General features: G+C 38.3%; 1 protein-coding gene across 1 annotated transcript in view; it reads right to left on the bottom strand.

Annotated features, from left to right (window-relative positions):
- Positions 1–3,442: 3,442 nt before the first annotated feature.
- LOC139465634 (cyclin-dependent kinase 14-like) overlaps positions 3,443–14,303 on the bottom strand; it is a 46,688-nt gene continuing 35,827 nt past the window's right edge. Inside the window, exons 13-18 of the mRNA XM_071247338.1 lie at positions 14,094–14,187; positions 12,806–12,869; positions 12,184–12,281; positions 11,902–11,992; positions 8,318–8,421; positions 3,443–7,583 (exon numbers count right to left, since the gene is read on the bottom strand). Of these exons, the coding sequence (XP_071103439.1) occupies positions 7,545–7,583; positions 8,318–8,421; positions 11,902–11,992; positions 12,184–12,281; positions 12,806–12,869; positions 14,094–14,187 (490 nt within the window). The 3' untranslated portion in view covers positions 3,443–7,544. The remainder of the gene's footprint in view (positions 7,584–8,317; positions 8,422–11,901; positions 11,993–12,183; positions 12,282–12,805; positions 12,870–14,093; positions 14,188–14,303) is intronic.

The raw sequence follows: 14,303 nt of genomic DNA, 5'->3' as shown, positions 1-14,303 counted from the left end.
ATAAAATACAGCAAAAATATACACTTAAAGCAATACATGGGCACTGCTGGAACAAAACAATTGATATAATTTTTATTCGATCTTCCTTGACTTAACAAGATCATCAAAACATTGGTCCCCATGACGCCTACAATGTTTTCAGTGTAAACTCGCAATCTGGTCATAACTATTTCGCTCTGATTTTTATTGATTCATCATTGATCAGTGCAGAGTGATCATAGCAGATTGCAAGAAGTGTATATCTTCAAGACTAGAGAACAAACAGAATCACATTCACATTCAAATAACATAAATGCCAAGCACAGATATATACATATGTGCATGCTTTGTTTCCCTATAACACCAGACAACAGCATTAACAAGCTTATCTTGCTTTTCAAACTTAGATATTTCACATTAAGAATCAGTATTTGCTGAGTGAGTTGGGTTTAACACTGCTTTGAACAGTATTCCAGTTATTTCAAGGCATGTCAGCTTAGTGTGGGAGGAAAGCCCTTTTCTTTGCTGATTAATGGAGCTATTTCAGTGACATGTTTTATTCTGTAAGGAAAGAAGCTTTCACAAGAATGTAAGACTATTTCAAGAAAACTCTATTTTTGTAATTTTTGAAAATGTAGAGTGAATCTGTTTCATTTCATTCTTAATAACGGTTCACACATTTTGTGGAGGTCTAACAACATTAGCATCCTCTTTCTTACATTCCTTAAAACCCTAAGGAAGTTGTACATTTCTTTTTAGCATCACTGTTGCTGTGACACAAACCAGTTTGAGAAAGACAAGACAAGCTGCAGTATCATGCTGATGTAGGAATTGGCACTGGAATGCATCTATAAGTTACTACACTAGCACGCTTTATAGGGGACTCTCACACAGCAGATACACATGGCAACAGAACACTCAGCCTACTTCATACATTTCAGTCTGTATACCATAGCAACTTAATCCTTGGTTTAACATACTGATACCTCAAATCATCAATCCACAAACACTTGGACTGAATCATCAACCAATTTCACTTGTCACTGATGATCATATCATGTTAATTTGTAGTGATGGTTAAAGACTGGGTAGTGAATTTACTGATAATTCAAATAAAATATTGTTTTAAGGAACACAAAGGTAAATCAATGCTTACATAGAAACAGAGGTTTGATTGTGTGAGAGACAGGTGATAATATTATAGAAGAATTTTGCACTTTGGGATACTGCTAGCAGTTGATTATAACCACAATGATAATTATTACATTTTAGTACATTTTCAAGTTTTCAAGCCCAGAATTCCAAAACCTTTTATTGAAATGATCATAATGATATCGCCACCATTGGGCTCAGATAAAGGACAAATAGACACAGGACAGAGGCGATGGAGACTTGTATATTGGGTTGGTAGGGAATCGTGCGGGTCATCATGGAAATGGAGACAAGGCAGTTGCATGTTGGGCACTGCAGGTGATCATGGAAGCTAGAAGTGATACTATACAAGTAGGGGGACATGCATGCATACCAAGCCAGGGTAGCTTGGTCCATGTGTTGTACGTACACATACTACATCAGTCAACTGAGTGATGTGCATGTCGTAGTGGCTAGGGACACAGATGGTGGCTATCAATGATACAGAAAAGGCTTTTGTCTTGACATGCAGAGCATTGACCAGATGGCTACCCTATAAGGACATGGATCCAAGAGGTATGGAATATCTTTGCTGGTCATGTTATCATATCTTGAGTTCATCAGACATTGCCTGTGCAGGAAATGAAAAGGAAGAGCTGGGTGCATGAGGTTTGAGTGGAGCAGGGAGAAATAATGGAAAAAAGTGAGGTGAAGAGCTGAAGCTGGAGTGGGAGAGAAAGCAGAAGACTCTTGATATGTCCATAAAGTTTGGTAAATGGTTAGATGGAACTTGATACCAAGACTTCAACAATCAGTTACAATACACCACATTGAAATTTCACACTTGAGGAAGAGCTGTAAAACCACAATCTCACAAAAATGTTCAATATCACTTCAGACATAGTCTGTTGAGCTAAGAGACACGATTGTCTGTTTTGTTTTCAACCAAATATGTGATTGATTTCTGGGCATTAATAAGACATCAAGCAAACACTCTTATCCAAACCCTAAAGAAAATGACAGGCTAACTCAAACCTAGTATACGCACATATAAACAAGAAGAGTGCCGTGTTGTAAAAATATGCTCAATATACAAAAAAAAATATCAGCATAATGCAAGTTGCATGCGTCACTATCACAATATACACATTATTGCAAAATTAATTCAACTGCACAACAACTTTGTCATGACTATGTGTTACTAACTGCCAACTAGGAATGTTCATTAAATTTTCAAGCTGTGTTCTGCTGTATCATAAGCTGTTAATAAGTTTCAGATACCGGGGGTAATGATATTCAGACAGATAATGAGTTTCATTATCACTAAGATGCTACAAGAAACACAAAGATGCAGTTTGGACAAAATAAAAATAAATATTAAAACTTCATTGCAGAAAATAAAACTTTGGTATGTGAACATATGCCAGATATGAAGCCATATTCATTGCAAGTTGACTATAAAAAAACCTTGTCATCAAAGTGAGAAAATAACATTTCACCCAGTGGGAAAATACCATTGGGATACTGAATAAGAGCCTGATGAAAGATATCCATGACTGTCACCAGTCTGAGAGGTCACACCACATCAAGAACAAAATCAGCAAACAAATGAACCTGGAATAATATGAATGTCTTACGTTTTGGTCAGTTTTACCTCTCATAACTTTAAAATGATCATGAAATGTGAGGATTGGTGTATTTCAAGATCATTCAAAACTCCAATTAAAATCTATGATGAACATTAACTTAAAATAATACAGTGTCACTGAGGTACATTCATAGTTAATACTTTATCGTAACACATTTTTCTTATAATCATAAGTTTCCCACCGAAAGTCACTACCTTAGAGAGCAGGACAAAATTCTTTTGACAAAAAGAATTCCTTTTTGAAAAGAAAGACTCAAAAAAATGTTTTCTGGGTTAAAACATATTGAACAACATACAACAAAAGGATAACAGTGGCATGACCTTTCAAAGAAATAGGCACTCTTGAAAACAAACAAAACTTTGTGTGGCATTGCATATAACGATCAGTCAGTAAGACACACCCTCAATTATCAAGGGTATCACATCACCATTCTATTATGAAAAATATCCTGGACTATCTGGATATGGTAGTTAATAGGTCCAGGGTATATATCATAATATAATCAGAAATAATACACTGGATAATCGAAGAGGGCTGAGACAGGCCCTAACTTACCTTGGAGTGAGAAGTACATCATGTTTTATGAGGAACTTGATTCACTAAAGAGGAAAAGAGAGAGAGAGAGAGAGAGAGAAGGAGGGGAGAGATGGGGGGGGGGGGGGGGGGGGGGAGAGAGAGGGGGGAGAAGAGAGAGAGAGAGAGAGAGAGAGAGAGAGGAGGAGGATGGTTGCGAATGGGTCCAGGGAATAACCATATCAGAGTAAAGATATCATACACTTGCTCATCAAGGATACATAAAACTATGCAAATCCTCCAAAGGTTTTCATTAAGTTAGGACTTAGGACTGACTGCCACAATCTGAGCATGGTTATGTACAAGATGAGATTCAGAACACAATGTAGCACATTCTGACACAAGCAGCAACTACAGCCACCCTGGTGACAATAGGGTCTTTGACATTCACCTAGGCAATCACTAAAGCCTGGTCTTCTCAACGTTTCTACCAAAATACAAGTATATAGCTCATCATTCTATCTAACAAAAATCGTATTCATACACTTCTGATTCAATACTATAATTATATTATAGGTCAATAACCTTCTCAGTATCCTGAATACATATTGATATAAATTCACTTCAGTTTTCAGTGTTTAAACATACTTTCTCTGGTAATTTTTATTCTGTTTTCATTATTTTAAGTCTTTGCTTTCTGTTATGAAACATATGTTTCAATATGAACACGAAGTATGAATAAGCTTCACAATGTCATTTTCAGCATTAAACTATATTAGAATATTTGTTCCGTTCATAGGCACAAAATAATTAATGAAACCAAATGTGAGCTGCTGCTGTATACAAAGTGAGACAATAGTATTCAGGCTGAAATACAAAATACATTATAAGCATAAGGAAAACTTCAAATTCAAGCAGTCTACAGAAAATGATTCATTTTCAATCAAAATAAACAGAGCTTGCACATAAGCCTGAAGGACAACTGAGGGCTCTCTACAATCATCCTCTTTATCTCCAGGTTAGCATTTCAGTCAACCTACACTAATCCCTGGAACCATCCAAGTGGTTCTCGCAATTATAAATTACCTGCCCTTGATTTTCCTACAAATTATACGTCGAGATAAGGAAAAAGAAAATGGGCAAGGGAGGTAACTCTTACTGTCCAGAAACCAAAGCCACCACTAGTTTTGATTGACACGAAGACATCCTTTTGTCAGCAAGTCTGTTTTTAAATGTTGAATTTCTTGCAAACATCACTGCAATTAGTGGATCTGGCCACTATGTTGTTGATATCATCAAACTAACATTGAGCCTGGTTTGTAACTTGCATTCTCAGTGGTACGTTAAGACCTTGTGGCATAGCCAATCAAACTGGCTTAAGGAAATCAAGGGCAGGTAACTTGAGATTGCAAGAACCAAGAAGATGGGTCCAGGGATAAGTGTAGGTTTACCAAAATGCTAGCCCTGCAGAAATAGAAGATGCTCTACATTATGATCTTAAAGTTCTAAATATTGTCAGTCTTGTATAACAACACACTCACAATACTTTCATTCTCATATCACACAGCCAGTGAGTGAGTATTGCTTAACACTGCAATACCATCCATATGTTTGTGGTGTGCCTATAATATACCTCCCTCTCTACCTTGCACTTGTGACGTCTACAAAACACGGCCGACAGAGGTTCTATACATGGGACATATAAATAGCCTATCTAAAAGGATTGTATCACTATGCTGTAAAAGGGGTATAAAAAATTAGCCTTTTCATAAGACTGATCAACATTTGTACAAAATAGCACAATCTTTAAAACATTCTCCATGTGTAGTAGTGGGGACAATAATACAAAATGCACTTCATATTGTAAAAGGCATTCACATTGTGTTGTAAAAAGACTTAGACAACGTTTCTAAGTTCTGTTGGTCAAATCTATCATTGAGAAGGAATTGTTGAACTGCCAAACCTCAGTGTCTAATCTACACACTGTAGTACGTCTTCACATATTAACCCATCTATATATTATCTTGTGTGTTTCTCATCTCCAAGCTTAGCTTCAGAGCAAGCAAGTTAGGGAAAAGAACACAAAAAACTTTGTGGACATTTTCCAAAAGTGCATGTGCTTTTATAAAAAATTCATGGCATTGTTATTGTGCTATAGCCAGGTGCTGTTTCAGGGCTGAGGGTTCAAAACACAAAGTTGCAAGGGAGAGTAACTTCTCATCCAACAACAAGAAATTTGTTGTGTTTGTTTTTCAAAACAGGAAAAACATTAATTTATTAATTGTTCAGAGAGGACAATATTTTGTATAAGAGGATAAATGGGTAGACATAAAACGTTTTCCTATATTTTTTAGCATATAGTAATATGGGACTTGCTGGGGATGAGAAACACTTCAAAACATGAAATATCATTCACCGCTTCAGATAGTCAGGGGGCCCCGAGTTATTTGCATCTGATAAAACAAATAACCCACCATTTCTGAGCTATATGGTCCCCTAATTCAATTGTTCTGATACCTGGACCATCAATTTTACAGGATCATTTGGCCCATAAACATTCACATCAATTCAAAGTTCTGTCATTTAACATACACCAACATACACATTGTTGAATTACACAGAATTGTTTTAGTCATGATTATTATCTATTTGACATATAGTTTCTCTGAAATTTATCCTTTCTTCCATGATTGAGTATCATTCATATCTCATCCATTTTGCAGTTCTTTGTGGGAAAATAATATTTGTAAAACCTGAACAAGATATTTACTCCCTTGTGAGAATGTACCTAGATCTGACATGGCAGAGTTACAGGAATCCTAGGACTCTAAGACAAACTGCTGCACTGATGGAATCCATACACAAAACTAAGGTGTATTGTGATGATCCTAAACAATCACAACTAACTGATGAAGCTTCACCTTCATATATTTTCAGTCATCATATCAAACAGTCTTAGCTTTAAACATGGATTGTTCTACCAATGAGAAACTCTGTTAAAAACCTACTGTGACATGACTTTGATTTGTTTTTTTTAATGTGAAGTCTGACCAATGAAATAAACCGACACAACTGGTTATGAACAAATTAAGAACACATCAAGCCAACAGAACTGCTTGATACATGTTGTGACCAATCAGCAAGTAAGAATACCTTGGTGATGGAAGGTGGGTCGTTGCTTCTGATAAATATGTGGACAGAGTATGGTAGAATACAAACAGATTTAATGACAAATGTGAAAACAAACTTAGATCTTACATTAAAGCATATGGTATTATTTGTTTGGAGAGACAAGTTTCAACACTTTCCCAAAGAGAGTATTTAGCACATCTGATTTCCACAGGAGTCTTTCCCTAGTAGGAGAGAATGAAAATCCAGATTCTCTGATAAAACCTGCTTGAGTTTTGAGTTTGTATCAGAACTAATTTTTTCTGCGTTGTCATCAAAAGTGTCCGTATCCATGATAACATGAATGATGGGTCTTCCCACCAATATGTCAGTGTCTCAACACAAATGGCTGACAACAGAGAGCGCCCCCTCCCATTTCTTGCAGCTACAAACCAGACGCATGGCCAGACAAACAGATGCATGTACATACAGACAGACAGCTGCCTACCATCTAGACACTGACGAGGGTGGGAATGTAGCAACAGTTTTTTGGCTGGATTGTTCTGCAGTCTTGTATTTACAAAGGGAGAAGACAAATCCTCAAACCTCTTGAATACCCACCGTGATTTTACACATACATTGAAACCATCTTGAAATTTAGACCGATTTTACTGAACATTTAGACGAAGTGTCATGTTACTTATTTATTGTTTTCAATAATGTCATTTAGTTCAATGAAAGTCAAAAGTGTAATCTTTCCAACTATGACATCATTAAGTTCAAGGTCAAAACTACTCAAGCTCAAAGTCAATACTAAATTGTAATCATCATATGATTTCAAAACAGTATTTTTTCAGTATCAAAATCAAGTTCAATTCAAGTATTTCATGTCAAGAAAGGAATTCTTACTGGTTCGATCATCTTCAGTTTACAAAAGAAATTTTAGCAGATGTCTTCTCCCGAGTCTACAAATCTATGTACAAGAAGTTTTTGTCTTGTTACAAACAGGAACAACATGAACACACAGTGAAAACTGAACACTCTCTCTCTCTCCACACTCTCACTGGTTAGCACACTCGTTAACACCCTGTTAACACACAGTTTATAATACACTCGGAAGTCCTCTCATAGGGTTATACAGGCTACTGTTAATCTTCTCTAGTCTCATGCTGATTGCTTCGGGTGTACATCTACTTGCTTTGCCTGCAACGTAAAATTGTGCATAAATACAAAATGTGGGTCATAATTTATTAGCCCTATTGGGAATCCAGACAAGAATAGATCCTTCATAACTTAACCTAAGCTTGACTAAATGGATGCCGTAGGTGGTATTTGAAATTTTCTACAAGTCAGGTTTGTGACAGAAGTGCTTTCTAAAAACAAGATTCTGCCGTGGAATACCCACTGAGTTTAAGACATGGAGACGACAACAAAGCATTGAGAAAGCTGTACATGATTTGTATGTGCTCCATATTGTCCATGATCCTCTGCTCACAGACGGTAAGATCTATTTTTCTATAAAATTAAATCACAAAATATTTGCACAATATTGATGTACAATCATGTAAACCTGTAAAATCTCCTTTTGAGCATACATAGTCAAAAGCCTTTTACATGAAAGTTTCACCATTTAAGGAATCATCTATGCAAATTTTCAATCTAATGCTTTCAGATTTCAGTTTATGACAGACAGATGAACAGGGGTCATTTCAGACTAGTAGCCTATGTAACATAGCCATATTTGGGGAGGAAACAACTTGTCCCTCCAACATTTCACTAGTCACGGACTAACAGATTAGAGGCCATGTCTATCCCTGATGCACTGACACAGGCTCACAATGTGCCGCAACATCAACACACTTGTACTAAAATTGTGCAAATGGTTCAGTGTATCATAATCAAACATTGTAAAATGAAGGCCTGTGATGGCATCCCACCTTGAGCGTTGTCCGTATCCCGCTGCGTCCAGTGGGTTTCTTGGAGACCACTTCATCCATCTCTGGCATCATTTTCAGCCCAGGAATGTTGAACACAGAGGCAGCTGGTGAAGGAAAGAGTGAGTGAGTTGTGCAGTACTTCAGTTATATCACAGCGTGTACGCCAGATGGGAAAGTCCCAAGTGATGCGGGTCTTAGACATTTACCACTTTGGTGAAATCAACAAGCATAGGCATGGTGCAAACAAACCGAGAAACATAATCAGGGCAACTAGCAGCATAATCTCATACCAACTTTGACCGGAGTAGGTCCAATAGTTTTTCAGATATTGTAGTAAACGTCGGTACCTTAAATTACCTTCCAGACTATAGATGCAGATGAATGGGAAGGTTGGAGGAGTACTTCTAGTGTAACTGATGATAATAACAATAAAATCCGACTTGTAGTTGAAATTGAGCCCCAACGTACTAAATGTCCTGTGCTGGGATAATCACTGACTTGGCTGGATGGAAAAGGTACCCCAGGTAAGTCATTAGCTGGATAAAAAAGATCATGTTCTGGTGGAGCTGAGATCTTTGTTGATCTGCCAGGAGGAAGTCGTGCAGATAACCATGAAGAAGAACTAGCTGCAGTTGGGCAAAACTGATGTTCTTGGTGAAAAGCCAAGGTGCTATTGAGATCCCAAACAAAAGAACTTGGAATTCGTAACGTCTCCCATTGACTGCAAAGCCTAGGTATTTGTTTACGACGATACTTTCAATCTTCAGAATGGGAGATTTGCTCATCAGCCTTGATCTACAAGATGCCTAATATATCCATGAACCGGTACCCATTCACCGATATATTAGGCATCTTGTAGATCAAGGCTGATGAGCAAATCTCCCATTCTGAAGATTGAAAGTATTGTCCAGGCAGTTCTTCTTCGAGACTAAGAAAACTGGAGAGTAAAACCCCTTGCTGTCGTCGGGGTCATGAAGTCTCAGAATGTCATTCTTTTCTAGTAGCTTCAAGTGGCCAAGTCAGAAGGCCAAGAGGATGACATCGGAAGTGTAGTTTGTGTCTTGATCCATAACAACTGGAATGACCATCCGACTTGGGTGGATAATAAATCCTCCTGTTTGCGGACTATGGCATCCAGTAGACTTTGGATTCGTTTGACCTGCTCCGTTCTGATAGATTGTGGCATGACCCCTGTGATTCCCTCGTAGGATTCGAATGCATTGAGATGACATGATGAATTCCTACAACAAACCAATTTAAATAAGCTTTAATGTCCAGGGAGTGCTTATTTGCTGATAATTCAGAAAAGGAGTGGCCAGGGTCATATCAGAATAATCTGATTCTTCCCCAAAGTCTGCCTTGGAATCCATAGAGTTGTGGGTAATACCCGGGAGAGAGGTACTTGACATGTGGTGTCTGTAACATCCATGGAGTCCACATGTAGAGTCTGTTCTGGTACCATGTGGTGGACGGGAGGGCCTTTTAACGGTAGATGACTTGCCGCCCATATGGTCCGAGTGGGGACCGTGGTCCTGTGATGTTATGCAGAGAATCTGGGCTTCATGTGGTTAGCCGTTCTTCAGCATGCCGTGCTACCTTGCAGAGACTGTGATGGTTGGGAATCTTGACTGGGTAAAGCATGGTAGCTGCTGTCCTGATGACTGGCTTGTGTTGTGCTAGGTCTGGCAGCTGTGAGGCTTTGGTGGTGAATGACGATGGCTGCTGCTGATTTCTGCTTGGAGAATAACTGCTCTAGCAGACTTATGAAGAAGGTGAGGGCCGGTTCAGGTAGGGCAGTTGTCCATGGGTTGTAGGTTTAGGAAAAGACTCAGTAATGATGGAGAGAGACGCAATTGTGTCCACAGTCTTTTTCACTGCTTCCTTACGCCTTCTTTATGGAGTCTGACAGTTTGTTGAAAGCCGACTTGGAGAGGGAGGCAAATTGCTCACAGGAAGCATGAGGGTCTCCTGAAGATGGATCTACTTAGCTAGATAAACTGAAAATTAGTCAGTCTATAGTATGACTTCACTACTAAGTGCTAGAGAAACAAGACTGTGAAAGTTAATGTTCACTCTAACACACACACGAAAGAAATGAGGATTTTCCTGCCTTTGCACACAGAAGAGCTGTGTGCTGTTTGGTGCTATTTCAGTGGTAACTAGTAATGAATAGTTGACAGTGAAGAGGACTTCTGTTGGAAATCTGAAGATTTAGTTATAGTGTGATTGCAGTCAAAATACAGGATTATGGCAATGATGTAATGGAGGTAGAGGATTTGTAAGAACAATAGGTTCCTGGCACATCTAAGGGATACAACACTGCACACTGAACTGTCGTGCCACTAGTGCCCCTGGCAGGTGTAATACCTGTACCGTAAATCGACAATTAGAGGGCAGGCCCAAATACATGCAGGCCATCAAATATAATGGCTGTATTTGGCAAAAAATAACTAAGCTTAGAATGAACAAGTATTTTCTTTCTGAAAACCTTGGATATGTCATTAACATGTCCTGACGCCATAGCTTAAGTACTCATGGAAATGAAAAAAAAGTGTTTTTTCGATCTCAGATTTTAAATAAATGCAGTTAATATACAAAATATATAAATATTCAAACAACTCAATTAGTACTAATTGGGCCTTGGCACAAATACAGCGTATCAAAGGTTTTTTATGTCTTTTTACACGTAAAAGTGTGTAAAAATATAAACAAAACAGACTATTGTGAAACTGAGCATAACCAGGTGTTAGTAGATCAAGGTGAATGTCCATGACCTATGACACCTTGACAACAGGTGAACACAGGTGCTTGAAACCCATGTGCATGTGATTTGTCAGTGGTTAGTGATTTGTCAGTGGCATTGTGGGGTAGTGAATCATCGTCAAAATATCAGCACGTAAAAGTAACATATTCCCTTCTCCAACAACAACTTACATGTCATTATTATTATGTACATAAACATAGCTGTTATTTTTATTGTTGTTTTGATAACTTTTTTTTCCAGGCTAATTTGCATAATGCCTATAGCCTGTTTCTGCCATGTCAATTTGTACTTAGTTTTATTTTTGAATGTTGAAAGTGCCTACAAATTACCTCCTGTAAAGTACATTTTGTATTGAGCACTGAGATAAAACTAGCAAATCCAGACTAGTACTTTTCCAGTTGTTTTGTTATTTCGTATTTACATCTACGTAATGCTTTGTCGATTATTAAATCCAGCAAAACAGTTTTTTTTCATTTCCATGAGTACTTTATACCATTTCAGCTTCATAGGCCTTGTTGTTTCAGAGGAGAAGTCGGAAATGCAAACGACAGATGGACACCAAGCCACAACATAAGTTCACTTGACATATGTCTAAACAAACAGAGAATATAGTCGAATACAATGATTTTCAGTCTTAAGGATACCCTAACTGTAACAGTGTACAGTCAGAATTACTGCAGAAATGAAAAAGTAACAAAATGGTTTCACTCTTTTAGCATAACCTGACTGTACCTTACCGTGGACAACAAGACCATGTGACTGCAGGAAAAGGTATTTCAGTTGTAAGAGAATCTATATTGTGGCCAAGCTGGGCACGTACCATCTGGGAGGTCATGTATCTTTGGTGGCAGGTCCCGGAAGTACTCATGTTTCATCGCCAACTTCGCGGACAGACGCCGACATGGTTCCATCTGCGTAATAAAATCATGACAATGACTTTGTTCACCTGAGGTTTAAGGCAGGTAGTAACAACAATTGTGACAGACTGTTTCGTTTATCATTATTCCGAGCATCACAGCACTGTTGTCTCTCATCATGTTGATTCTTCTCTATTCATGTTTAGGACAAAGTGACACATATTTATGTCAAGACTGAAACATACCTGTATTAATTTATCAGCTAAATCTTCAGCATGTTGCACAAAGGACAGCTTGGGTATACAACATGACAGTGGCTGACGCACAAATACACCAAACTTTTCTACAAGGTAAAAACAAATCATTAGTATTGCACGAAACATCATCATACCATCTGACATAACACCATTTATTCATTAACATCAATGTTCATTGACATTACCGTATTCGACGTAATAAGCGCCCCGCTCTATTAAGCGCCCACGTCGACATTTGCTAAGATATTGGCTAGTGAACAATCCCAATTAGCACCCCTTCCGATTGATCAATGTACATAAGACTTATTTATTCGTGTATAATTCGCACTCTTGTGTTATATGCACCCATAATTATGGGCATTTAATTCTGGAAAAATATATCTGTCATACATAAACATTTCAGACTGTCAGCATAAACCACGAAATTTATCTTTCAACTCTGTTTTTTTCACCAAAATAACATTCTAATAAGAGCCCCCTATTTCTAAGTTTGAGAGCACCCTGGGCGCTTTTTACGTCGAATACGGTAATTATTGTCAATAAAACTTAACACTGGCTTAATAGAAAGCATCCAAGTATGGCAATAATTCCAGGGAAGATTACCACTCACTTGTATCATAGTGAGGGAACTTGGACACTCCCTCCCATGTACACTCAGTTGGTGTCCCCAGCACCTGGGGGAGGAGAAGAAAGAAGGTGTTGGTACATGTTGGGCAAAATAAGCAGATCAAGTGTTTCTACATACCTTTCATTCTGCAAACAAAAAATAGGCGAGGTGAAATGGGGTTCAACATTGTGTCCTAGATTATTACACTTATATAGCCATGTGCATGTGTGTGTGTGTGTGTGTGTGTGTGTGTGTGTGTGTGTGTGTGTGTGTGTGTGTGTGGCTGCTTGTACTAGTCCTATTTTATAGTGCTAGTCCACTGAGATACCATGCTGCAGTTTAACATGAACACCCCATCAGACGCAGCACTCTGACTCCGAGTTGACCAGTCCTTGTTTCAGCCTTTAATGCCAAGCACCAGGCAGGTAACAAGTACTATCTTTTCACGTCTTTTGGTGTGACGTGGCCGGGGATCAAACCTATGACCTTCCGTTCTTCAGGTGGACCAAGTAACAAAAATAGAAATACTGACACCAAGTGGAAGTAGTTCCCACCTGAGAGAGTGTTGTGTTTGCTGTACGAATACGATAACAACCAATCAACCATGCCACTGTGTCTGACCACTAGATCTATAAAATCACATCTTACAAGCCTGGGTTGACCTGGAGACAAAGAGCTCTGTCACCTGTCAAGAGGTATGACAATTTTGGTTAACATGATATTTCTTTTCTTTTGTGATAGAACTGTGACACAGTGTAAACAAGACAAATTGCCTCCCAGCATAATATTCAATATTACACTACAGTAAACTACGGTTACAACGAACTCACATGGACCAGTAATTTTAGTTCCTTATAACCGTGGTTCGTTATAAGGATATATACAACATCATACAGCAAATGACTTTGACCAAAATTTAAGTTTTAAAATCTGTCAGTTTGCTATAAGCGTATTTTACTGTATTTATATATCCTGTATCCAGGAGGAACATACTCAACATGCACAATCACTTTGCTACTTATGATTTGTTTGTTTGTTGTCTGATGCAGCCCACAGCAATATTCAAGCATTACGACGTCAGTCTGTAAATAATTGAGTCTGGACCTGACAATCCAGTGACGGACATCATGAGCATCAATGTACAGAATTGGGATACGATGACATGCGTCAACCAAGTCAGCGAACCTGACCACCCAATCACGTTAGTCACCTATTACAACAAGCATGGGCTGCTGAAGATCAGTTCTAACCCTGATCTTCATGGGTTTTGCTTGATTTGAAGTGTACATACCCTGAATATTTTATCCAGCTGATCGAAGGCATCCTTCATACCGGGAAAGGTTGCGAGGCCAGATATCATCTCTGTATAGATGCATCCAACGCCCCTGTGGAATACAATCTGAGTGAATTCCATTGTGATACCTACAAACAAAAGCCTCAAGAGACTCTATCAGAGTTAGCAGATTCTAAGAGCGTGCAGCTGATCTTAAAAGAGTTATAT

Source organism: Haliotis cracherodii, unplaced genomic scaffold (assembly GCF_022045235.1).
Source record: "Haliotis cracherodii isolate W230 unplaced genomic scaffold, xgHalCrac1.p SCAF_18, whole genome shotgun sequence".
Taxonomy (NCBI): Eukaryota; Metazoa; Mollusca; class Gastropoda; order Lepetellida; family Haliotidae; genus Haliotis; species Haliotis cracherodii.
This window is presented reverse-complemented; position numbering and strand designations above follow the sequence as displayed.